Source organism: Salvelinus alpinus, chromosome 2 (assembly GCF_045679555.1).
Source record: "Salvelinus alpinus chromosome 2, SLU_Salpinus.1, whole genome shotgun sequence".
NCBI classification, from domain to species: Eukaryota; Metazoa; Chordata; class Actinopteri; order Salmoniformes; family Salmonidae; genus Salvelinus; species Salvelinus alpinus.
The window spans coordinates 121,424,218-121,450,931 of record NC_092087.1 but is presented as its reverse complement, the minus strand read 5'-3'; the positions used below and the strand labels follow the sequence as shown (position 1 = coordinate 121,450,931).

The window sequence follows — 26,714 nt, the reverse complement described above, 5'->3', positions numbered from 1 at the left end:
TGCATTACAGAGATAAGGGCTGATAGTGTACCTTGTCGCTATTAGGCTGGGGAACTGAGTGTAAACCTGCTGAAAGCTACACTCTTAGAAAAAAGGGTTCTTCGGCTGTCCCCAAAGGAGAACCCTTTTTGGTTCCAGGTAGAACTCTTTTTTATTCCATGTAGAACCTTCTGTGGAAAGGGTTATACATGGAACCCAAAAGGGTTCTACCTGGAACCAAAATGGTTCTACATGGAACCAACAGGGGTCGGTTCCTTTTAAGGTCTAAATAACACCTTTTTGTCTAAGACTGTATGTCGGCTATGTCCATCGGTAGGCGTAATACTGCAAAGGCCATTTTCTCTGTATTTACAGTCTTGTTATTTTAGAGCCCTGTATAGAACTGGTGGGCTGATGACAGAAACACAGCTCTCTAGGAAGAAGGCAGAGCATCAATGTGATTTACAGTCAGCAGGAAAGAGAGAGAGAGAGAGAGAGAGAGAGAGAGAGAGAGAGAGAGAGAGAGAGAGAGAGAGAGAGAGAGAGAGAGAGAGATGCTCTGGTTTAACGGCTAGAGAATCAGGAAGAAGAAGGAGGGACCCATTTGAAGTAACAGCGAGGTTGGGACAGTTTGCAGACAACAAGCCAATCACTGAGCTCCTTCTCATCTAATTGGCTGAGGTGAACGGGGGCACCAATGGGTTAACAGACAAGTTGCGTTTCGATCAAACAGTGTTCCAGTGATTTAATTTTCTTAACTCGAGTGGATTTGATTAATTGTAACCAAATGTGACACTGGGTTGATTAACTTCTTCAGATTACAGTAAGTTACTGTAGAGTCAGAACAGCTCTACACATACTGGTGGTTGATGCTACTGTACATTACTTAACATCTGTCAACATTGCCTTGCACTCCAGTTAATATGCACTGTGATGGAAATATTTGTGATTTGTTTTGTAACCACATTTTTATTAATTTTGTAATTTTTTCGTTGGGGGGGTACAGGTACAATATACAAATGAATATAATTCAATATTCAGTTCATATTGTATTTACCTGTGGGCTGCCACTCAAAAAAGAAAAGAAAAAAACATTTCGAAAAAAGGTACATAAATACAAAGTATTGATCATTATGATCATATTACAGAGTTACAAAGTTATAATACATTTAGTATGTAAAGAATGATTGCTTGTAGTCCAAGTAATTGCCACCATGTTTCTAAGACTTCATTCCTCGCACTCGTATAACACCACATAAAGCACTGTCTGCCACCAGACCAAACTGTCTGCCACCAGACCAAACTGTCTGCCACCAGGGCAAACTGTCTGCCACCAGACCAAGCTGTCTGCCACCAGACCAAACTGTCTGCCACCAGACCAAACTGTCTGCCACCAGACCAAGCTGTCTGCCACCAGACCAAACTGTCTGCCACCAGACCAAACTGTCTGCCACCAGACCAAACTGTCTGCCACCAGACCAAACTGTCTGCCACCAGACCAAACTGTCTGCCACCAGGGCAAACTGTCTGCCACCAGACCAAACTGTCTGCCACCAGACCAAACTGTCTGCCACCAGACCAAACTGTCTGCGGCAAACTGTCTGCCACCAGACCAAACTGTCTGCCACCAGACCAAACTGTCTGCCACCAGACCAAACTGACACAATGGGAGGCATCCATCAGTCCAGTGGGCTCCAAATGAACCCAAGGTCGTGGCTGCCGGCCAGGTTAGCACCAGAGAGTGGCAGTAGAGGAGCGTAAGGGGGGTGGTGAGGTGTGAGGTCATGGGAACTAACTGTGGTTCGGCTGCCAGCATCAGCGCCTCCTCAGGCCTCTCAGCTGTGTCACATGCCTGGCAGAGCTGGAGTACCACAGATAAGACAAAGGCCATCAGCTCCCTTCCCTTCTGCAGTGAGTCCCTTCCTCCGGGCTCCAGTGGCTCGCCACTGACGCCAGATAGACCTTTGTGGTCAGTTCTGGCTGTGAGTCTGACGAGGGCTGGGCTCTTGTCACCAAGGCAGAGCCAGGGGCTGACCCACAGTAAGAGGCAGAGCATGGGGCTGACCCACAGAGGCAGAGCATGGGACTGACTCAAAGTAAGAGGCAGAGCATGGAGCTGACTCACAGTAAGACGCAGAGCATGGGGCTGACTCACAATAAGAGGCAGAGCATGGGGCTGACCCACAGTAAGAGGCAGAGCATGGGGCTGACCCACAGTAAGAGGCAGAGCATGGGGCTGACTCACAGTAAGAGGCAGAGCATGGAGCTGACTCACAGTAAGAGGCAGAGCATGGAGCTGACTCACAGTAAGAGGCAGAGCATGGAGCTGACTCACAGTAAGAGGGAGAGCATGGGACTGACTCAAAATATAAGAGGCAGCGCATGGGGCAGACCCACAGTAAGAGGCAGGGCATGGGGCTGACCCACAGAGGCAGAGCATGGGGCTGACTCATAGTAAGAGGCAGAGCATGGGACTGACCCACAGTAAGAGGCAGAGCATGGGGCTGACCCACAGTAAGAGGCAGAGCATGGGACTGACACACAGTAAGAGGCAGAGCATGGGGCTGACCCACAGTAAGAGGCAGAGCATGGAGCTGACTCAAAGTATAAGAGGCAGAGCATGGGGCAGACCCAACGTAAGAGGCAGAGCATGGGACTGACCCACAGTAAGAGGCAGAGCATGGAGCTGACTCACAGTAAGAGGCAGAGCATAGGGCTGAACCACAGTAAGAGGCAGAGCATGGGGCTGACACACAGTAAGAGGCAGAGCATGGGGCTGACACACAGTAAGAGGCAGAGCATGGGGCTGACCCACAGTAAGAGGCAGAGCATGGAGCTGACTCACAGTAAGAGGCAGAGCATGGGGCTGACCCACAGTAAGAGGCAGAGCATGGAGCTGACTAACAGTAAGAGGCAGAGCATGGGGCTGACCCACAGTAAGAGGCAGAGCATGGAGCTGACTCACAGTAGGAGGCAGAGCATAGGGCTGAACCACAGTAAGAGGCAGAGCATGGGGCTGACACACAGTAAGAGGCAGAGCATGGGGCTGACCCACAGTAAGAGGCAGAGCATGGGGCTGACCCACAGTAAGAGGCAGAGCATGGGGCTGACCCAAAGTAAAGGCCCAGAAGCACAGTTTGGTACTGTACCCATCGTATCTACTAGCAGTGAGCTAGTTTATAGAGGGAAAGGTGGGAACATAACTGACCAGATTTTCCATATGAAGTTTCATAGCCTAAGTGCCATGTGCCGAGTTCTCAGATTGGACTATAATAGACCATGACCAATATAGCATAAGAGAGAGAGAGCTGCTCACACCGGCAATGACTCATCAGGAGCAGAACTCCATCGTAGCCCTGAAGACAGTCTTCTGTCCAATCTGTATCTCTACCAAGGAGGAGCACTTCTATGTTAGATGGGCTTTTTACCCCTGAAGACATCAATAACCCGATCGTTTCTGGGAATACACGCCTTAATAGGTTTAAAGAGTTTCCATCCAATCTGGGAGAGTCATGATGCGCAGTGGAAAGGTGGACGGAAAGGATTGTGATGCATTATTAGATTGACTCCTGTGAGGTACCGTAGTCAATCATTCAAGACAGGGGTGCATCTCTTCCTTCATAGGGGCTGTGTATTTTCCTGTATTCACCAAAGGAGTAACACTTGTCTCTAGGCTAAACCTTATCAGCTTTTCATGGATGTCAATGACCCAAATTATTTCATTTCCAAATGTTTGATTTGATTTGAGGATTATTCCTATACATAGTGCAATGTTTTGTTGAATATTTGTATATTTGCTTATTGCATTGTTAGGAGCTACTCCAACGTCAACAAAACAAAGGAGATGATCTTGAACTTCAGGAAACAGCAGAGGGAACACCCCCCTATCCACATCGAAGTGACAGTAGTGGAGAAGTTGGAAAGTTTTAAGTTCCTCAGCGTGCACATCACAGACAAACTGAAATGGTCCACCCACACAAACAGTGACAAACTTTTACAGACGCACAATCGAGAGCATCCTGTCAATCTGTATCACCGCCTGGTACGGCAACTGCACCGCCCTCAACCGCAAGGCTTTCCAGAGGGTGGTGCGGTCTACACAACACATCGCCGGGGGCAAACTACCTGCCCTCCAGGACACCTACAGCACCTGATGTCACAGGAAGGCCAAAAAGATCATCAAGGACAACAACCACCCGAGCCACTGCCTGTTCACCCAGCTACCATCCAGAAGGCGAGGTAGTACAGGTGCATCAAAGCTGGGACCGAGAGACTGAAAAACAGCTATATCAAGGCCATAAGACTGCTAAACAGCCATCACTAACTCAGAGAGGCTGCTGCCTACATAGAGACTCAAATCATTGGCCACTTTAATAAATGGATCACTAGTCAGTTTAATAATGGCACTTTAATAATGTTTACATATCTTACATTACTCATCTCATATGTATATACTGTACCTTATACCCTCTATTGCACCTTGCCTATGCCACTCGGCCATCGCTCATCCATATATTTATATGTACATATTCTTATTCCATCCCTTTAGATTTGTGTGTATTAGGTAGTTGGTGGGGAATTGTTAGATTACTTGTTAGGTATTACTGCACTGTAGGAACTAGAAGCACAAGCATTTCGCTACACTCGCATTAACATCTGCTAAACATGTGTATGTGACCAATAAAATTTGATTTGAGCTAGTAACCAAAGTATTTAGCTGCACCTGCTATAACATCAACTGTACGGGACCAATAAACATTGATTTGATTAGATTTCCTAATTATCTCAGGAATTTCACCCCGAGCTACGAGACGGCGAGATGGGTGCACTACAAAGCATTCCGATGAATTCATGTGACATGTGGAATTGTCGCTGTGATGTAACAAGTGACGAATGTAACGTGTCGTGTTCAAATCTAGCGGGTCTTCACCATCTCTTAGGAACAGAGAGAGAGGTGCTACTGGTTTCCATCTTTGTCTTGACGCTGTGAGTTTGGGTTGCTGCTGGGCATTCAAGTAGGTACTGTACATCTCCTCTCCATTCATCCTCACTTAGCAGATGAAAAGGGTTGTGGAGAAACGTCTTGATGTGTAATAAAAGCAGTAGTAGTGCTACAACCAATGTAGCAAAACAGGAATCTGTTAGCGTGATGTTGCCATTTGTTGTGGGCAGCCGGTCATATTAATGTTTGCTTTGCGTCGCAAATATTAATTATTTGACGTAATAATCATGTTTTTGACCACATCTGAAGAACTACATTGGAAACCGTTTGATATTAAACCAGCCTCAGAAGCGGGACATGTTTCTTCTCCCTTCTCCAAATGGGTTTTCCCCCTCTTCTTTCTGAGCTGAGGCCAACAGTCTTTCACCGTCTCTGCTACAGATTCTACAGACGGTGGCTGGCCACTGACATTACCCATGACCTCTTCCTGAGTCACTGGAAGGCATCAGAGGAAGGGATGATACCTGAATAGTTGCGCAATTTCCCTGAAGGTGAGGCTTTGTCTTGACCTGGCCTTCAGGAGGGAACGTTCGGATTCAATTTCTGTCCTGGATGAGCTCATTTGCGATTCCAGCCCAGCACAGTTAACATGATATACATCAATAAAATAACTATTGTGGTGGAAGGAGGGCAATCATTCAACCATGAGACGCTGCGCGCACAAACTCTTACAAACTCAATGTCCTTCGCTACAGTAGCCGTAACTATTCTAATTTGGCTCAGTATTGTCACAGAGAGAGAGGCCGTCCTGGCCCGGTCTTCTGATGGAGGGAGAGAGCTGGTTTGAAAGAGTGAACTGGAGAGAGGACAGAGCTGGATGGGTAGTTCTGTAGGAAGGGATGCCTGAGGAAAACAGGGTGGGGGGGGGATGGCTGGATGGCTCATCAGGGACAGTGCAACTTCCTTGATTTGAGCAGGTTCTTCCTGGCTTTGACGGGCGGGGGGCCTGGCTTGACACATTCTCACTGATGCACAAGGATTTACAGGCATTTCATGGTATGATGTCATCATCCGCTGCTCTACGCATGGCCGTACTGAGAAGCACGCACACACCCCATTGTCTCATCCTTCCTGTGTCTCCCTTTACATCCAAAACCCCTATCTCTTTCAGACGCAAACACAGCCCAGACAGCAAGGCTGCTGTGGAAACATCTCTCACTTTATCTGGCCGGCTGCAGACGCGGGAAGGATATAATCGATTCAAGAGGACGTTCTCGAATTCCATTCATTCATGCCAATGTATCGACCTTAACAACCTCTCCAAGATCGTAAAATTCTGATGACTATTTGAGGGGTAGAAGCCATGTTGGGCATAGATGGGGAACCAAGCAGAGCTGTTATGTCTGTAACATTGTTTTATAGCCTAGTCATGAGAACCGTTGTGTGGGATTCACATGAATGGTAGTGTTCTTTCCAGCTTCACATGACTTGATTATTTTGGATGGCTTCAAGAGGCTTCTCCACGGAATAGGATAGGATTGGTTGTTAAAATGATTTAAAAACCTATTCAGTTGTACAGTGTTTGGCCAATTCTTTAGTAATGGACTGTCTCATGGGAGGGAAAAAGGCAGTACCAAAGATTTGTTATTAATGCTCAAAATAACAGAATAATTACTTCATAATTTACAGCCTAATTAACAAGTTAACCACCAGGCTTGGATGGATGGCTCCACTTCAGCTCCTCCACAGACCACAGACAACAAAAACAAAACACACGTCACCATCTGTCAAACCTGCGACAAAGTGAAAAATTGGAGGACATCTTGAGCACAGTGGCTCTGCGTGTGGCGTTTGCGACGGAGAGGAGACAAGGGAGGACAGGACGAGGGAGAGAAGAGCAGCGGGGGGCAGAGGGAGCTGATCTCAGCCCACAGACAGTGAGCTCATTGTGAGCCTGTGGCCCGCTGGGCCTGGGCCAGCCTCCGCTATTGAAGGCTCATGCCGGCATTAAAGAGAGGCAATGGAGTGGAAACCCTCGCCTCAGAAAGCCCAGCTCCAGAGGTCACTTTTGCTGTTAACAAAGTGGCTTTGAAGGAGGAAGAGCTCAGAAACCAGTTTGATATAAATAGAGGTACAACACATCCACTGGGCCGCGGTGGATAATGAACACAAACTGGTGGTCTGCAGCTTTAATTGACCATAGTCTAGTTTTCATCAGTTTCAGAAAAAAGAGAATGTCTCAAAATGAACTCTGAGCACTGATAACGTATAGCAGACGCACTCTGCAACAAATAAAGGCATCATCCAAGTGTTGTGTGGTGAGCAGTAGTATGTCAGTCAGCAGATACCAGAGTCAAAACCAGAGCAAAATGAAGATCATTGTTGGTTATCCTGGCTCCTCCAGGGGAAGTTCCAACCGGCCACGAGACAGGGGGGATAGGGCCTATCTCACACTGTGGACTGTGGGCAGACTGCTTCCCCATTACCCCTCCCCCCTTCAGATCCCCCCTGCTGGATTGATGCAGTGACCAGACTCATGCCATACATTCCAGTTCACATCCCTGCCAGCCACGAGCCTCAAGCTCAATTCTAACGAAAAGTGTGCTCATGCTGGAAATAGAATGCATATGAGTGAGAGAAAACAGACGTGACGCGAGAGTCAACAGCATCATAGCGCGTCAAATTAGCAAGAAAGTCTATTTTTCACGCGTCTACACGGAGCAATTCTGGTAAAACAAGCAGATAGATTGCATGGGGTCATTTGTAGAAAAGAATTAGGGAAGATAATTACAATTCCTCTATGCTAAGTAGACTAAAGATGTAGTTTATAATGTATTGGGCAGTAAGCTAAGGTCGCAGCCTACCTGTGTTGATTTCATAGGCATATAGCTTTGGCAGGCTACGTCTGGAAAACTTGAGGACCGCTTATGTAGAAGAACAAGAAAGACTTGGTTGTTTATAAACAACTCGGGTTTAGCACAGGTACGGTGGCTCCCGTAGGACATCTAAGGAACTCACAACAATAACTCTCAGGGGCTTCGTAGGGAACATAGATAACTGTTTATTATGGATTTTCATTGGCATACGCTATACAGTGTATGTGAATTGACGCTCGCTACTCTCGCATGCAAATTTTCACGCCGTTGACAGGCGTCTGTGATTTCGGCTTCACTCTAGACTCTAAGGCAGAAGGCAAGCCTCTCGTTCACATCTACTATATGGATGGACGACACCTGTACTGACCATATATGGACAAATACCTGGCCATATACAAAGAACACCTGTACTGACCATGTATGGACAAATACCTGGCCATATACAGAAAACACCTGTACTGACCATGTATGGACAAATACCTGGCCATATACAGAAAACACCTGTACTGACCATGTATGGACAAATACCTGGCCATATACAGAAAACACCTGTACTGACCATGTATGGACAAATACCTGGCCATATACAGAAAACACCTGTACTGACCATGTATGGACAAATACCTGGCCATATACAGAAAACACCTGTACTGACCATGTATGGACAAATACCTGGCCATATACAGAAAACACCTGTACTGACCATGTATGGACAAATACCTGGCCATATACAGAAAACACCTGTACTGACCATGTATGGACAAATACCTGGCCATATACAGAAAACACCTGTACTGACCATGTGTGGACTGCTCTATCCATTTGACTGACTGAGGAACATTGGGTGTTTACAGCCTTTCCACAATAAAATGAGAGGTGTGTTTTGTTGCCCTGGCCTGTAGATTCAGAAGGATCAGGTCCAACATCCTAAAACTTTGTTGACAGTTTGACTGTAATTCAGCAAGCAGGGGAGCGAAGAATTGCTGGAATTGGCCAATTTTGCCATCTACAATGTGTGGAGAGGTATGGAAACGCTATCCCATTATAGCATTAGAGTGGTCAGTTTGTTAGTATAACACCTCAGGAGTAGTTATAAGCCGGTACATCGGGCAGGACTCCAGCAGTGCTTAAGGGTCTAGTCAGACTATACTGTATTTACACTGAGTGTACAAAACACTTCCATGACAGGTGAATCCAGGTGAATCCAGGTGAAAGCTATAATCCCTTATTGATGTCACCTGTCAAATCCACTTTAACCAGTGTAGATGAAGAGAAGGAGACAGGCTAAATAAGGATTTTTAAGCCTTGAGACATAGATTGTGAATGTGTGCCATTCAGAGGGTGAATGGGCAAGACAAACGATTTACGTGCCATTGAACTGGGTATGGTCGTAGGTGCCAGGTGCTCCGGTTTGAGTGTGTCAGGAACTGCAATGCTGCTGGGTTTTTACAACTTTTTCCTGTGTGTATCAAGAATGGTCCACCACCCAAAGGACATCCAGCCAACTTGACACAACTGTGGGAAGCATTGGAGTCAACATGGGCCAGCATCCCTGTGGAAGGCTTTCGACACCTTGTAGAGCCCATGCCCCAACGAATTGAGGCTGTTCTGGGGGCAAAAGGGGGTGCAACTCAATATTAGGAAGATGTTTCTAATGTTTTGTACACTGTGTATGTTCTCTCTGACATAGCCTGCATGAACCAATCCTCTCCCCCTTTCTGTTACCATCTCATTATAAAACAGTTAATTCCGGCAAGGCATTATGATTGGTCGAGAGGCGTTCACAAGCTGAAAAGCTGTCTTTGACAGCAAACAGCTGGCAGGCGGTCAATAGGGGGTTGTGGACTGTTCCTCTGTGCCTGGTCCCTGTTAGCCGTCATCTGTGCTTAAAGCAGTCAAGATAACACTCACAAAAACAAACACTGTGGAGTGCCTGCTTGTGAATGGGGTCTAAGAGGCAAAGCCCCTGGCCTCTGAAACGGCCATTAAACCGCAGTGGCAGGGCTTCTGCTATGGGGCCACTAAATAGCAGTGGCAGGGCTTCTGCTATGGGGCCACTAAATAGCAGTGGCAGGGCTTCTGCTATGGGGCCACTAAATAGCAGTGGCAGGGCTTCTGCTATGGGGCCACTAAATAGCAGTGGCAGGGCTTCTGCTATGGGGCCACTAAATAGCAGTGGCAGGGCTTCTGCTATGGGGCCACTAAATAGCAGTGGCAGGGCTTCTGCTATGGGGCCACTAAATAGCAGTGGCAGGGATTCTGCTATGGGGCCATTAAACAGCAGTGGCAGGGCTTCTGCTATGGGGCCATTAAACAGCAGTGGCAGGGCTTCTGCAATGGGGCCACTAAACAGCAGTGGCAGGGCTTCTGCTATGGGGCCACTAAATAGCAGTGGCAGGGCTTCTGCTATGGGGCCATTAAACAGCAGTGGCAGGGCTTCTGCAATGGGGCCACTAAACAGCAGTGGCAGGGCTTCTGATATGGGGCCATTAAACAGCAGTGGCAGGGCTTCTGCTATGGGGCCATTAAACAGCAGTGGCAGGGCTTCTGATATGGGGCCATTAAACAGCAGTGGCAGGGCTTCTGATATGGGACCATTAAACAGCAGTGGCAGGGCTTCTGATATGGGGCCATTAAACAGCAGTGGCAGGGCTTCTGATATGGGGCCATTAAACAGCAGTGGCAGGGCTTCTGATATGGGGCCATTAAACAGCAGTGGCAGGGCTTCTGATATGGGACCATTAAACAGCAGTGGCATGGCTTCTGATACGGGCAGAACCAGGAGTTGGTCCTCAGCCACCAACATCAACTTACAGATGGGAAATTTAAAAAAATAGACAGACCCAGCAAATCTAGTTTCCCATTTCCAAAGTGGATCTTTCCTGAGAAATGGGTCCTTAGAAGAGAAATGTGATAGGCTAGGCTAGCTAGGCGGATTCATCATTTTGAGAAGTTAGACAGCCCCGGACATCTGGACATTTATTCAGTGTGTGTTGTTAAGTGACCCAGACCAAGGCACCTGGTACAGTACACGTTTAGGAAATCTGTGTTTAATATTTACCTCAGGAGTGAGATAAATTACAGGAGACAGGTTGTGTACTACTGGACTGCAGCTGCCACAGCAAGGACAGAGGGAGTGACGAGGAGTGACAGAAAGTAAGGGAAGGGAATCTCAATTAAGCCAGAACCTGAGGCCTTGTCCTACTTCAATATTTAGAATACTTAGATCATGGGGTATAATGCAAGGTAACACACACCTGCCATCGTGAGACTGACCTGAGGGAAAAACCCAGCAGTTGAAAGTCTGATAACAAAAAAGTAGCCCATTATTAAGAGCTTACGAAGGCCCTGAGGACATTGAACAGGGCTCATTTACTGTATGCTAGCTCTGCCAAAAACCAATCCATGCTGGGTGACAACACAGAGAGGAATTCTCACTGTGAGCACGGCACATAGTGTATTTTCTTCAGATGAGTGGACAGCCAATGTGGCTCAGACCTGGCTGAGAAACAGAACCAGCTGTCCCGAGACGGGCGACCAACCGCACCGCGCAGGAATTTGGCGGGTAGTGGTTTGAAGTAATTTTTCATTAGTCACACAAACCGAGGGACTGATTGCTTCCCGGAAAGAGGCCAGCCACAAGACCACCTGCCGGACCGTCAGAAAGGCCCCCCCTTAGAGCACGGGAGATCGCATTCCTCTAATGACCAGGGCTCAGTCCAAACCAAGGCCAAAACAAAGGGGAGAACGTGGACCTGGGGCTCCTGATCTGAAGCGATTGTATTCCTGAGCCAAGATGTTCTAATAAATTAAATTCAAGACGAAACATGAAAGGTGTTTCAAAGGGAGAATGTAGCATACTGAACACTTTGGACACCATGGAACGTTGAGAGGTCCAACTCACTTAGACAGAGATTACATTTCCCATCCCTTGTATCGTTCAATCCAGGCCTGACCGAGGCTGAATTCCACGGGTGAGATCAAACGCATTCCTCAATGTTCTAACGTCATTCCTCTCTCGCTATCCTTGAACTGTCACTACAGAACCAAAAAACAAAAACACAACAGAAAAGGGATGACTTGGCTATAGCTGCAGTCAGTCTCACCCTTCCCCGGACAGAAAAGGAAACGGGTAATCAGCAGGTCTTGCCCTCTCAGTGTCCTGTGTGGCTTCTTTCCTCCCAGGCCAGGGGTCATTAGGAGTCCTCTTAGCCTCCTCCCGCCTCTGCAGACAATGATTTATTCTTTATTCACCCAGAGGATATACAGCAGCCCAATGGCCACCCCTGCATTCCTTGCCATTGAACTGTAATGGCCAGCAGAGAGGTTTGGTCACTGCAAGAAACAAGGGTAATGGATATTCTCTAGCTTCTTCAATGTGGTACAAAGTAGCGTTGGTATAATAATGGTGGAGCGTTGGCATAGTGATGGTGGAGCATTTGGCTCCACTGGCTTAATGCCAGCTGTTTTAAAAACCTTAGAGGGAAAAGGCCATAGAAATGGATCATTGTCAGCATATTCCAGAACTTTATAGGTTTATGACATCAACCATGCTCGTATTATATCTCCAGGGAAAATGGCTGTGTGCTGCAGTATTGCCGGGCCTGCCGTGGATCTCAGGGGAGGCTAAAGAAACAGCTAGACCTTTGCTCTGTCTGGAGGGCACGGTCGTTTAGGTGCTCAGACTGCAGAGTGTCTCCAGGGACATCATTCCCATGTTTGGCAGCTGGAAACATCAGAGGAGTGCTGAATCTGCTGATATTCAGGGTAAAAATTCCCTGCAGGTTGAATGAGTTTAGGGCCACAAAGACTTGGAAATTGGGGGCGGGAATGGGACAAATGTTATCTCAATTCCATAACATATGAGAAAAGCAACAGAGCAGGCTAACTCAATCAAAGCTGTTCCAACTATTAGACCCTTTCCACAGACGATTCTACATGGAACCATAAATGGTTCTACCTGGAACCAAAAAGGGTTCTCCTATGGGGACAGCCGAAGAATCCTTTTGGAACCCTTTTTTCTAAGAGCGTAGAGGAAATGAGGGATTGAATTTGATTAAACACATTAATCAGTACCGTAATTCATCAAGTACTTTCAGCATCCATAACTGCATCTCATCAATGTTCTTCTGAACCAGGTAAAAGCAAGACAACTTGCTTTTTGACAATTTGTTTTTACTTTAGTTTATTTAGTAAATATTTTCTTAACTCTATTTCTTGAACTACAATGTTGGTTAAGGGCTTATAAGTAAGCATTTCACGGTAAGGTCTATTCGGCGCATGTGACAAATACGATGAGATTTGATTTGATTCCAAAAATTTGATCAAGCCTGTGTTTTCTTGGCTCTACTTGTAATTCCTTAAAACATGTAGCAGGTCTCTTTTTCAATAGACTAACAACAATCTCTGTGTGTACTCAGTGTGTTCTAGTACTCACAGGATGGACGAGGCGGGCTATGCACAAAGCCTTGGATTCTTTTCAAAAGAACTTTGGCCATAAAAACCATAACAGGTCTTATTGGTACAAAGTGGGTCAAGGGATGCAGCGGGTCCCAGAGTGTACACACTAGGCCTACATCGTAATAACACACCCACACCCACATTCGCTTTGAGTCTAGACCGTACATTGTACATGAGGTCTCCATCCACGGGAATTTTCCTCCACACCATTTACTTAACAAATGTAGGCTTATTGCTCCAAGCTTGAGGCCAATATAGATCTGCCTTGAGTGGATCTAATGTCCTATCCAAACACAAGGGAGAGTCCTTCCAGAGGCCATTCTTCTCTTCAATCTCACAAAGCCTTGCTGTTGGACAACTATGTTGCTGAGGGACAGTGTTGCCGTTGATGCGAGTTCAGTCCACTCTTGAAATCCCCATGCTGACATGGGCGTTTCTTCTCTCAACCAACACATGGTTTCATTCAAGAGAACATCAGCGCTTCGCATTTCTTAACGACACGTTCCAGAAATGTTTGAATTAGCCCCTTGTAAATGACTGGACGCCATCAGTCCAGAGCAACGAGGGAGATTATGGAAGGAATCTGGAGAAGTAATTCATGGCAGATGTGTGGGTCTAGTTGTGGTGGGGGGAGGCCTAGTTACACAACCAGGGCTTTGTAACGTTACACCTCATTTAACCCTCCATCTGGCCATTGGCTGGCATCTCAGAAATGCTGGGATAATGACTGGCCCCTGGAAAGGTTTAGACATCTTTTAGCCAATAACTTGATTTGACTGTCTGGAAGTTGACTTCCTTGGATGAAGATGTGAGGCCTACAAACTGTGAAGATAACAAACTGCCCAGGGACGACAGATGAAAATGATCCGGCTGGCTAAATCTGGCACAGTTGCAGAAATGTTGACCAATGTGCATTGTTCATGTTAAGTATACTTAACCTAATACATGACATGAAGCAAATGCCTGTTCCTCGCGGCTAAATTTGAACTTCACTGTCCAAAGGGACATGTGATACTATCATCACTATCACAACATTTAGGGATGAAATCATGGCACTGAGATAATGCCGTGATGATATCCATAACAATATGCAGTGATCCAGCGGCATTTTCATACAATCAGTACAGGGTACCAGCGCATAATCACTGAACTGAATCAGGTTATAGACCTGCTCAGGGCCAAACCGCTGGTTGGCTGGTTAGCCATGATGACTATACTGGCGATGACTACTAGAGGTCGACCGATTAATCGGAATGGTCGATTAATTAGGGCCGATTTCAAGTTTTCATAACAATCGGAAATGGACACCGATTTTTTTTTTACACCTTTATTTAACTAGGCAAGTCAGTTAAGAACACATTCTTATTTTCAATGAAGGCCTAGGAACGGTGGGTTAACTGCCTTGTTCAGGGGCAGAACGACAGATTTTTACTTTGTCAGCTTGGGGATTCGTTTTTGCAACCTTCAGTTTGGGCTGCCTGGCTCGTTGCGAACTGTGTGAAGTCCATTTATTCCTAACAAAGACCGTAATTAATTTGCCAGAATTGTACATAATAATGACATAACATTGAAGGTTGTACAATGTAACAGCAATATTTAGACTTAGGGATGCCACCCGTTAGATAAAATACGGAACGGTTCCGTATTTCACAGTAAGAATAAACGTTTTGTTTTCGAAATTATAGTTTCCGGATTCGACCATATCAATGACCAAAGGCTCGTATTTCTGTGTGTTATTATGTTATAATTAAGTCTATGATTTGATATTTGATAGAGCAGTCTGACTGAGCGATGGTAGCCAGCAGCATGCTCATAAGCATTCATTCAAACAGCACTTTCGTGCGTTTGCCAGCAGCTCTTCGCAATGCTTCAAGCATTGAGCTGTTCATGACTTCAAGCCTATCAAATCCCGAGATTAGGCTGTGTAACCGATGTGAAATGGCTAGCTAGTTAGCGGGGTGCGCGCTAATAGCGCTTCAATCGGTGACCTCACTCGCTCTGAGACTTCGAGTAGTTGTTCCCCTTGCTCTGCAAGGGCCGCGGCTTTTGTGGAGCGATGGGTAACGATGCTTCGAGGGTGGCTGTTGTCGATGTGTTCCTGGTTCGAGCCCAGGTAGGGGCGAGGTTAGGGACGGAAGCTATACTGTTACACTGGCAATACTAAAGTGCCCATAAGAACATCCAATAGTCAAAGGTATATGAAATACAAATGGTATGGAGAGAAATAGTCCTATAATTCCTATAATAACTACAACCTAAAACTTCTTACCTGGGTATATTGAAAACTCATGTTAAAAGGAACCACCAGCTTTCATATGTTCTCATGTTCTGAGCAAGGAACTTAAACGTTAGCTTTTTTACATGGCACATATTGCACTTTTACTTTCTTATCCAACACTTTGTTTTTGCATTATTTAAACCAAATTGAACATGTTTAATTATTTATTTGAGGCTAAATTGATTTTATTGATGTATTATATTAAGGTAAAAGAAAAGTGTTCATTCAGTATTGTTGTAATTGTCATTATTACAAACAAATTAAAATAAAAAAATTGGCCGATTAATCGGTATCGGCTTTTTTTGGTCCTCCAATAATCGGTATTGGCTTTTTTGGTCCTCCAATAATCGGTATCGGTGTTGAAAAAAATCATAATCGGTCGACCTCTAATGACTACCACTGTGACAAGCCTGCATAAAAGTGCATAGGAACTTCAGGTCCTGAGAGGTATCCTTTCATTTCTAAATTGGTTATTGGTAGAAACCGATGCCTCATTTAAATGGATGAAATCAAGCGAAAACAAAGAAGTGATTTGGATTTGAAATGGCACTTACTTCGAGTCCAAGTCTCCAGTCCCTGCCACCCACCCCTACATCCATGCAGATGCTCAGGGTGTGAGGAAGCTGGAGGGTGTGAAGGGGGTAATGGGAAAAACTCACTGGGTCATGGGACAAGTAGGGCTCATAACAAAAGTATGATTGGGGAAGCACTATGTATTTGCATGCACATGCAGTGTCCGATAGTGGAATTAACACTACATTACCAGTACATCCAACCAGTGTCTTTGAAGATATTCTTCACAGAGGACACTACTTGAGGTGTCAATGCACACATTCTCCACACTGAGAGAGAACTTCCTCCTTGTCTAAACTGACACCAGGCAGGGCCTGGATGACGGGACTGCCCAACTCGTCACAACCGACCCCCACTGGACGGACAAGCCCTCGCCACAGAGACAAAAGGTCCCATTGTGCTGCCAAATGCAGGTCACCCTCTCTGTTCTCACTGGTCTGGTCCCAGTCACCGCTCCCAGCCTGGCGTGCCTCCCAGCTATATCAGGCAGAGGGAAAGAGAGACATCTCTCTATGATGTCTGTTGTTGTGACAGTCATGGGATGGTGCTCCGTGATGTGCATCCACACCAATAGCACAGCCCTATAGACATCCAGAGTTTGTCCCGTGATAGTATCGCTGGGGAGCTGTCCCTCGCCCCAAGATCCAGAAAAAAGAGTTAAGAGGTCAAGAGGAGCTGTGCAAACACAAACACACGCTGGTGTAAAAACTCTGGATAAATTAGAGTGGGAGAGAAAGGGGGACTGGGAAGGATTGTTTGCTGCCTGGAATGATGTTGGTTCAGTCAGGTGTCTGGGACAGGACAGATAACGGGTATCTGGGACAGGACAGATAACGGGTGTCTGGGACAGGACAGATAATGTGGCTATTTCCACTTGGGAGTATAAGATACAAAAGACATTAAATAAACCAACTGTCAACAGACAAAAATGTGATTAATAAATTCCAAGAAAAAACAGAGCTGTTCAGAGAAAGCCAAGAACCTTGGCAATTAAAGGGTAAAGCAATGGGAAAAGATGGAGCATGTGGTTTGAAAGAAGCGATAGGTTACTGGCACTAGAATGATGGAGAGAGATAGAGAAATGGGTGCTTTCTTTAAGCAGCTCCTTGTAAATCAATTCTGCCCTTCACTATTTTTCCACTGATGTGAGGAATAGAAGGTTATGCAGGCTTCTCCTGCTGGGCAGAACCTATAGGCTAGTAGACACTGCAGGAGGTCAGTTCTCCCTCATCACGAACCCCTGGAAGATTTACGGTCGAGTAAAAACCAACCCAACTGGGATGAAGTCTATTACAAGCTGGATTTAACATCACATATAGGATTGTGAATCTACTTGAGTCACATAGATTCACCCTTCTTGTGTTATGGAATCAGATGCCATTCTAATAAAGCTTTGGGTGTATGTTTTTCTTCACCCAACACCTGCGGTGCGTCAACATACTTTGACCATGCCAGAGACAAAGTCAAAGCCTCTGGCAATCTGAAGAGGTCTGAAGTGGATTCTCTCTGCAGTGACTAAAGGCTTTGGGTTCTCAAGCTGAGATTTAGACCCATTGGTGCTTATAGCCCATAGTGGTGCTGAGAAGTGCATCGTTCTGAGGTATCAGCACTTCATGGGAAAAACCCAGTCATCCTTCACTTCCCCTTTCCACTGTGCTCCCCACGTTCCAGACATTGCTGGCAAACTTCATTTCTCTCTGGAGGTGGAAATATGAACAGAGAAATAAGACCAGCTCCTTTGGACTGTTTCCACAGAGCCCTTTTTCCTCAATGCGTGCCATTTGATACCATAATGCTGGAGATGCTTGCATGAATTTAGGGCAACTACTACATAATACAGAGTTGGCCAGTGCACTACATCAAAATAATTGGGGGCGACATTAGTATGCAACAAACCATGGTTCAGCTGATGGTTTCAATTAAGCCTTCTAGTGAAATGAACGGCCCTAAAGTTGTTGAAAGTGAGTAGTAATCCCGTAAATCACAGGGCGACTGTTAAACAACTTTTATGAGCGTTGGCGATGGCGACACGTGGCTTGTTTTGGTTTGGTAACTTGAGAGCGAAAGCCTTGAGTATTGTAACAGTAGAGCTAACGGAAATGCCCTGCCAAATGCAACAGGAGGAAAGGTAACATTTCGACAATCTACAGAAGCCCCCCCCCCAAACAATACGACAAAACTAAAATGATGACATAAAGGCCCAATACCTGTTCATCCCCTAGCAACAGTTTAAATTGAAACACAACAACAACATCTAGCCCTATAGGAACTGACATTGTGCAATTAACATGACAAATGATCCAATCAGGCTCCACTTAACATCACAGACCTGGGAGATAAGTGCACCTGCCACAGTAGAGACAAGCCTGTCCTAATATCAGTATGTACTGTACCTACCGGTTGACTGCCTCTCAACAACAGCCTTAATCCCAAAACAACCGGTTAAGTTGGCTTTGACTTTCTGGTTCCAGTAGACTGATTCAGATCATTCATACAATTTCCCTGTGTAGCAAACATATGTGCATATTTTGTCCATTGACATTGATGGTTGCGGTAAAGGAATGGATAAACCTTAACCAATTGAGACTTACCTTGGAGCATGCATCTGTAGGCGGACTCTGAGATGGCGTAGATGTGAGGGGGCATCTCGTGTCTCTTCTTCCCCCTGTACATCTCTATGATGTTATCTGAGTAGATGGGCAGGTACTTGTAGGGGTTGATCACCACACAGAAGAGGCCAGAGTACGTCTGCAGGAGAAAGAAGATAATGTCATTTGGTGTGAAAAACGGGAATCTGAAGAAACCATGATATGATATCACATTTTTTTTTTTTTTACATTTAATAGTTCAGGTTTGCCAGGTAAAGAGAAACCATCTGAAACAATTGTGGACCAGTCAGCCGTCATGTAATGAGAAAGAGCTAACAAATCCCTTCAGTGCCTCACAGGGAATCACTACTATCACTATTCACTAATAATGTTGAAGCAATCAGAAAGCAATTTCCCCTCTCCCTTGTGGGGTTGAAAAGGAGTGTGAACTGCTTAGTGGACAGTGACTAAGCACAAACAGAGTAATAGCCTGACCTTGGCTTGTATGGTGGTGGAAGGACAGTGAAGATGTGAAAGGATACATACAGGTGGCGTAGAGGGAATGAGAGAACAAAGATCGTTGCTGGTCCGTATCAAAGCAGCCTAATGATAAGGTTGACCTTCAGTTTGCTGCTACAGGCACAGAGATTAAAGCATTACCATCATAATGATTACGCATCATAAAAAGACCGGTTGCCTCTGGTTCAGAGCCGGGATTTATTTTCCTTTTTCTCTCACTCTCCCCCTGACCTCCAAAAACGGATCATACAGAAACAGTCCCTGTGATATAGATGCTGCTAGGTGGATGGCTGCCAAAGTGCTGCACCATTTGAGATTCCTCCCACACAGCTTTCTCCTCATCCTCCTCCAACTCATTGCATCCGGCTGAGAGGACGGCTCTTTATTCAGTGCAGTCCAATGCACTCAAGCCAGGGAATGAGTTACGCTGTGTGTGATGCATTGTAATAACCCGAAACAGAGAGCAACAAATCTGATCTCTTTAACACTAATGCAGATCTCTAAATGGGGGTCGTTGCAGTTGCGTACAAAACTGCCATATCATCCCTGCAGTGTCAGACTGGGGGGAGGGCAGGCCAGGAGAGGGTTAATCCCTGTCTACAGTCTGCCGGCCGGGATATTCCATTAAACCAGTAAGAGAGGGGGGACGGGTGATTATGCAGAAGGGTCCATTTCCCATTCTGCCTTTCTCTCTGTGTCCATGCACCCTTTATCTCCATCTCTCAGACCCTCTCTTGGTCAGTCCAAGCTTGGCTGAGCGGCAGAGACACATTCCTGTAATTATGTTGTCTGTGTGTTGGGGCAGGGGAGGCAGAAGACAGGGGGCTGCAGAGGGGCCCAAGGTCGGCTAACCAAGTTGCTGAGCTGGAACAATGGCGGTGTGGCCACGGCATGCTGGTGGGGGGTGGGGGTAGCGGCAGGGTCCTAGTCTAAAGACTCTTGCGGAGCAAAGCTCACCGCCACGGTTGTCACCTGGCTGGAGCGGGAAGAGCGATTGTGAGTCACACACACTCCTTCTCCTCTGGGAGACAAAACAAACATGTCCGCTCAGCTAGCTAGCTGCTACGCCTTTTATCTCAGTCTTTGGACCACAGAGGACTTTTAGTGTACTCTATTTGGCTGCAGCATGACTGGGGTTTGTGGCATTGTGTTATGTGGTATAAAAATAATGGCAATATATTGAAGGTTGTGCTGAATGGAAATGAGACAATCACCATCACCATGCAGAATGTGATGAACGGTCACTTTGAGAGGACAAGGGTCAGTGATTTTGGGGGATATCATGGTGTGCATTAGGGGAGGGGTGAGTGGGTCACCAGATGGCCAGTCTTTCATACGTACACAGACAGATCCCTCGGAAGGGCAGAGATACGCTCTAGCCTGGTCATGGGCCAGCCACAGCAACAACAAGATCGGGAGGAAGCAGAGATTTGTTGATCAAACCAAAATCAAATCAAAGTTTATTGGTCGCGTACACAGTTTAACAGGTGTTATAGCGGTGCGGCGATACGCTTATGTTAATAGCTCCTAACAATGCAGTAAAATGTCAAAATCTAAATGTCAAGAAAAATACGCCACAAAAGGAAGAAATCGAGAGCGGCGGGACGAATGTTCATGAGTCACAGTAGGGGACTAGGTCGCTTTTTGGGGAGAAAAATTATAGATGCAGGGGTCACTAGCAGGGGGTATGTGGCTACACAGGGGTAACCAACATTCTAGTTGGTCATCTTGGTGCACTGGTCGATGAGTATGTATGGAGTTATGGAAGAGATTCCTGCGGAATCCACAGATCCCCACATAGTTGCAAGCCTCACCTTTAGCTGGCAGCAGAGTAGGGCCAGCGGACACACCACCTGTCGCCCCTTCCCCCCCACAGTGGGCGCAGCGCCAGGCAGACGGATCAGCGCTCCGGCCGGCGCAGCCCAGACCCAGAGGCAGCAGTGGGGTCGGGGAGAGATAGGACTCAGCTTCCCAGCCTGGATGGCAGCCCCTGGGGAGTACTTGGGGGATTAGTGGGGCTCTGGGTCTGCAGGCGGGGGTGAGACGTGTAGGAGGTATATGAAGGGAAGGAGGCCTTGGCGAACGACCTGTCCCTCTCTCAATACAGTAGAGACCGGGGTGAGACGCCGGCCAAGAAAATATATATCTCACACAGCACTGTGCCTTAGGTGGAGGGAGGCGTGAGCCAAGAACCTGTCTCTCAGTACAACAAAGTAGTGTACCCAGATAGCCAGGCTGTGGTTAACAACGGAGAACTCCGACACAGTTGACTAGGTTCCCAGTTCTCCGGAAATGTCCAAGTGGTCCCCCTTGCCAAGCCCAAGCTGAGCGTAGCTGAGCAACGGCAAGAGTTGAGGGCCTCTCCATGGAGAGAGTGGATGTTTTCATTCTCATTCTCAACATTGTTCCGTCTGCGAAGCTTAGCTCAGTGCCACTCCGTTTTGATTGTCATAGCATATTGAAAAGAGGCGATGATTATGGAGAACAGGATTTTCAAAGGGTTTAGAGAGAGAATGGTCTAATATCACTCACTATGAGCACTGCTTCATTTCCAGTGCTCCAATAGCATTGGGGTCTGAGCGTGGGAGGAGACCAATGGCGCACTAGCGCAGAGCAAGCAGTTTTGCTCCATCTACACAGTGTGTGTGTATGCATACTGATCTCTCATCCCGGCGGGCCTGTGACCAGGCTGCGAGTCTGAGGCATCAGGCAGGAAAGGAGTGGTTTGGGTCCCGTCTGTCTGCTTATGGGGACTTAAAGAAAATATTCTCTTGATATATTTTATGGGAAAAACATAACTGACGCACTGGTTTCTATTGAGAACAGAGAGACCCATGCTCCAGTGAAAGCCAGGCTTAGGGGAGACTGAAGAGGGGATGTCTGCAGATGAAGGTAACCAAACATCAACTCAACGCTCCAGGCCTTGGGCCGTCTTCCCAGTCTGCACTGTTGCAGTACAAAGGATACAGCAGATACTGTTACTTAAAAGGTTACAGAAACACATGCATTTAATAACACATCACACATTCAACCCAAAAGCTAGCCCTTTCCTGGGGCCATTGAGGTTGGCCACAGACCACAAGGGGAAACGAGAACGCTATGCAGCTGACCAAAAAACTAGTGCTGAGCAATAAGTGCTTTTTGAGGTCGGTTCGGTTTCGGTTCGATTACAAAAAACATATCACTGTTTCGATTTCGGTTTCGATTACTTTATTTTTTTTACATTAAATGCACTATGCATTATGTGGGTTAAATGCTGCAACATAGAATAAAACAATTAATAAAAGTCCCATGATGGCAGTGACTGCCCATTACTGCTTATCAACCTTCATTCACAAATATTTCACTTGTGTTAATTAAATGGGTTTTATTTGATGACAATTATTTAATTCCAAGTCATCATCTCATCTCTATAGAGCTGCTATCTATACTGTCTGACAAGCCCACTATTTTAGTAGTTCTTCAAAGTAAATAAGGCATACTTTTATGACTGCTGAATAGCAGCTATCAATCACTTAGATCACACATTTTCAGGTAGAGAGACCTCGAGAAGCAACAGCTGCCCTCTATATCCTTCCTCTCACAATCGCAAATTATTTGATCTCTTCTGCAGCAGGCGTAAAAGAAGCACAGACCGGACAAGTACAGTTAAAGTCGAAAGTTTACATACACTTAGGTTGAAGTCATTAAAACACGTTTTTCAAACACTCCACACATTTCTTGTTAACAAACTATAGTTTTGGCAAGTCGGTTTGGACATCTACTTTGTGCATGACACAAGCAATTTTTCCAACAATTGTTTACAGACAGATTATTCCACTTATAATTCACTGTATCACAATTCCAGTGGGTCAGAAGTTTACATACACTAAGTTGAGTCAATTGGAGGTGTACCTGTAGATGTATTTCAAGGCCTACCTTCAAACTCAGTGCCTCTGCTTGACATCATAGGAAATTAGTACTCAAGTATAAACACCATGGGACCACGTAGCCATCATTCCGCTCAGGAAGGAGACGCATTCTGTCTCCTAGAGATGAATGTACTTTGGTGCGAAAAGTGCAAATCAATCCCAGAACAACAGCAAAGGACCTTGTGAAGTTGCTGGAGGAAACAGGTACAAAAGTATCTATACCCACAGTAAAACGAGTCCTATATCGACATAACATGAAAGGCCGCTCAGCAAGGAAGAAGCTCCTGCTCCAAAACCGCCATAAAAAAGCCAGACTACGGTTTACAACTGCACATGGGGACAAAGATCATACTTTTTTGAGAAATGTCCTCTGGTCTAATGAAACAAAAATATAACTGTTTGGCCATAAAAGGGGGAGGCTTGCAAGCCGAAGAACATCCTCCCAAACGTGAAGCATGGGGGTGGCAGCATCATGTTGTGGGGGTGCTTTGCTGCAGGAGGGACTGGTGCACTTCACAAAATAGATGGCATCATGAGGTAGGAAAATTATGTGGATATATTGAAGCAACATCTCAAGACATCAGTCAGGAAGTTAAGAAGTTTGGTCGTAAATGGGTCTTCCAAATGGACAATGACCCCAAGCATACTTCCAAAGTTGTGGCAAAATGGCTTAAGGACAACAAAGTCAAGGTATTGGAGTGGCCATCACAAAGCCCTGACCTCAATCCCATAGAAAATTTGTGGCCAGAACTGAAAAAGCGTGTGTGAGCAAGGAGGCCTACAAACCTGATTCAGTTACACCAGCTCTGTCAGGAGGAATGGGCCAAAATTCACCCAACTTATTGTGGGAAGCTTGTGGAAGGCTACCTGAAACGTTTGACCCAAGTTAAACAATGTAAAGGCAATGCTACCAAATACTAATTGAGTGTATGTAAACCTTTGACCCACTGGGAATATGATGAAAGAAATAAAAGCTGAAATAAATAATTCTCTCTACTTTTATTGTCATTTCACATTCTTAAAATAAAGTGGTGATCCTAACTGACCTAATACAGGGAATCTTTACTAGGATTAAATGTCAGGAATTGTGAAAAACTGAGTTTAAATGTATTTGGCTAAGGTGTGTATAAACTTCCGACTTCAACTGTAGATGCGCAATGGATTATGGCCATTGTAGTTAATTACCACATATTATGCGCTAAACTATGTAGAATATTGGCAATGTTGGAAACTATAACTCCCTACTACATTGCACAGTTCAGGCTGTATCTGATTAATTTCTAGAGAAACTGTGCAATGTGTGCATTGATCTCACAGGAAACAAAATGGTTTATTGCTCAGCACTACCAAAAACAGACATTTGGAGGCAAGTGTCCTTCCTTACCCCTCAACAGCCTCTGTTCAATACGCACCTGGGGCACATCAGCGTTGTTGAGGATTGAGTCAGTGGCAGTTTCAAAGTGGGACTGTTCCCTACGAAATGTCACTGGCCTCTACTGTATTGGATTGCAAGGAGGGGACCTTGACCTGGCCGTCACACGTCATGCTTATTAACCATCTTTGGCTCTGAGAGTCCTACAGTTCTCAGCCTATGACATTCTATCTCATTAGCATAGGGTAGCCAGGGGTCAAGAACCTGTGGCACCAGGAGAGTTTAGGATTGGCAGAGCTCCCTGTAAAGCTCGGTGTTGTTATTTTATGAATGGAGTGCATATAAAAAATATTTTACAAGAAAGAAACTGCAATGTACAGCCTCGCAAAAACAAACCAATATCCATCAGCACCACCAGAGAGACAGAGGAGACTGTTTTTTTACACTGTGACCTGAGTCATTAAAGTCACAGGATCAAACATCAACCAAAACACACAGTACTGTGCAAAAGTTTTAGGCAGGTGTGAAGAAATGCTGTAAAGTAAGAATGCTTTCAAGAATAGACATGTTAATAGATTATATTTATCTAATTAACTAAATGCAAAGTGAGTGAACAGAAGAAAAATCTACATCAAATCAATATTTGATGTGACCACCCTTTGCCTTCAAAACAGCATCAATTCTTCTAGGTACACTTGCACACAGTTTTTGAAGGAACTCGGCAGGTAGGTTGGCCCAAACATCTTGGAGAACTAACCACAGATATTCTGTGGATTTAGGCAGCCTCAGGTGCTTCTCTCTCTTCATGTAATCCCAGACACAGACTCGTGATGTTGAGATCAGGGCTCTGTGGGGGCCATACCATCACTTCCAGGACTCCTTGTTCTTCTTTACACTGAAGATAGTTCTGAATGACTTTCGCTGTATGTTTGGGGTCGTTGTCATGCTGCAGAATACATTTGGGGCCAATCAGATGCCTCCCTGATGGTATTTCATGATGGATAAGTTGCCTGTACTTCTCAGCATTGAGGAGACCATTTATTCTGACCAAATTCCCAACTCCATTTGCAGAAATGCAGCACCAAACTTGCAAGGAATCTCCACCATGCTTCACTGTTGCCTGCAGACACTCATTCATGTACCGCTCTCCAGCCGTTCGGCGAATAAACTGCCTTCTGCTACAGCCAAATATTTCAAATGTTGACTCATCAGTCCAGAGCACCTGCTGACATTTTTATGCACCCAGTTCCTGTGTTTTCGTGCATAGTTGAGTCGATTGGCCTTGTTTCCACGTTGGAGGTATGGCTTTTTGCCCGCAAGTCTTCCATGAAGGCCACTTCTGACCAGACTTCTCCGAACAATAGATGGGTGTACCAGGGTCCCACAGTTTTCTGCCAATTCTGAGCTTATGGCACTGCTGGACATCTGATTGCGAAGGGAAGTAAGCATGATGTGTCTTTCATCTGCTAAAGTAAGTTTCCTTGGCCGACCACTGCGTCTACGGTCCTCAACGTTGCCCGTTTCTTCGTGCTTCTTCAAAAGAGCTTGGACAGCACATCTGGAAACCCCTGTTCGACTTGAAATTCAAGCAGCTCGGCTTTGTTTGATGCCTGATTCTAGCCTTGCTGAAGCACACGCTGGCTTATAGGCCTCTCCAGGTCTCGCACCCACTGTGAAATTTGGTGGAGGATCAGTGATGATCTGGAGGTGCTTCAGTGAGGCTGGAATTTCCCACTCATCAATCTACACACAATACCCCATAATGAACAAGAGAAAACAGGTTTTAAACAGAAATACCTTATTTACACAAGTATTCAGACCCTTTGCTATGAGACTCAAGATTGAGCTCCGGTGCATCCTGTTTCCATTGATCATCCTTGAGATGTTTCTACAACTTGGTTGGAGTCCACCTGTGGTAAATTCAATTTATTGGACATGATTTGGAAAGGCACACACCTGTCTATATAAGGTCCCACAGTTGACAGTGCATGTCAGAGCAAAAACCAAGCCATGAGGTCGAAGGAATTGTCCGTAAAACTCAGAAACAGGATTGTGTCGAGGCACAGATCTGGGGAAGGGTACCACAAAATGTCTGCAGCATTGAAGGTCCCCAAGAAAGCAGTGACCTACATTATTCTTAAATGAAAGAAGTTTGGAACCACCAATGCAGGAGTGGCTTCAGGACAAGTCTCTGAATGTCCTTGAGTGGCCCAGCC

General features: G+C 45.7%; 1 protein-coding gene across 15 annotated transcripts in view; it reads right to left on the bottom strand.

Moving 5' to 3' along the window:
- LOC139568526 (myosin-10) overlaps nt 1-26,714 on the bottom strand; it is a 91,172-nt gene that overhangs the window by 53,890 nt on the left and 10,568 nt on the right. For all 15 annotated transcript variants that reach the window (XR_011673625.1, XR_011673626.1, XR_011673624.1 and 12 more), the window contains one exon: nt 18,700-18,856. Coding sequence is in view for 12 of the 15 variants with exons in the window: in XM_071390407.1 (XP_071246508.1) it covers nt 18,700-18,856 (157 nt within the window). In the remaining 3 variants the exon portion in view is untranslated. The remainder of the gene's footprint in view (nt 1-18,699; nt 18,857-26,714) is intronic.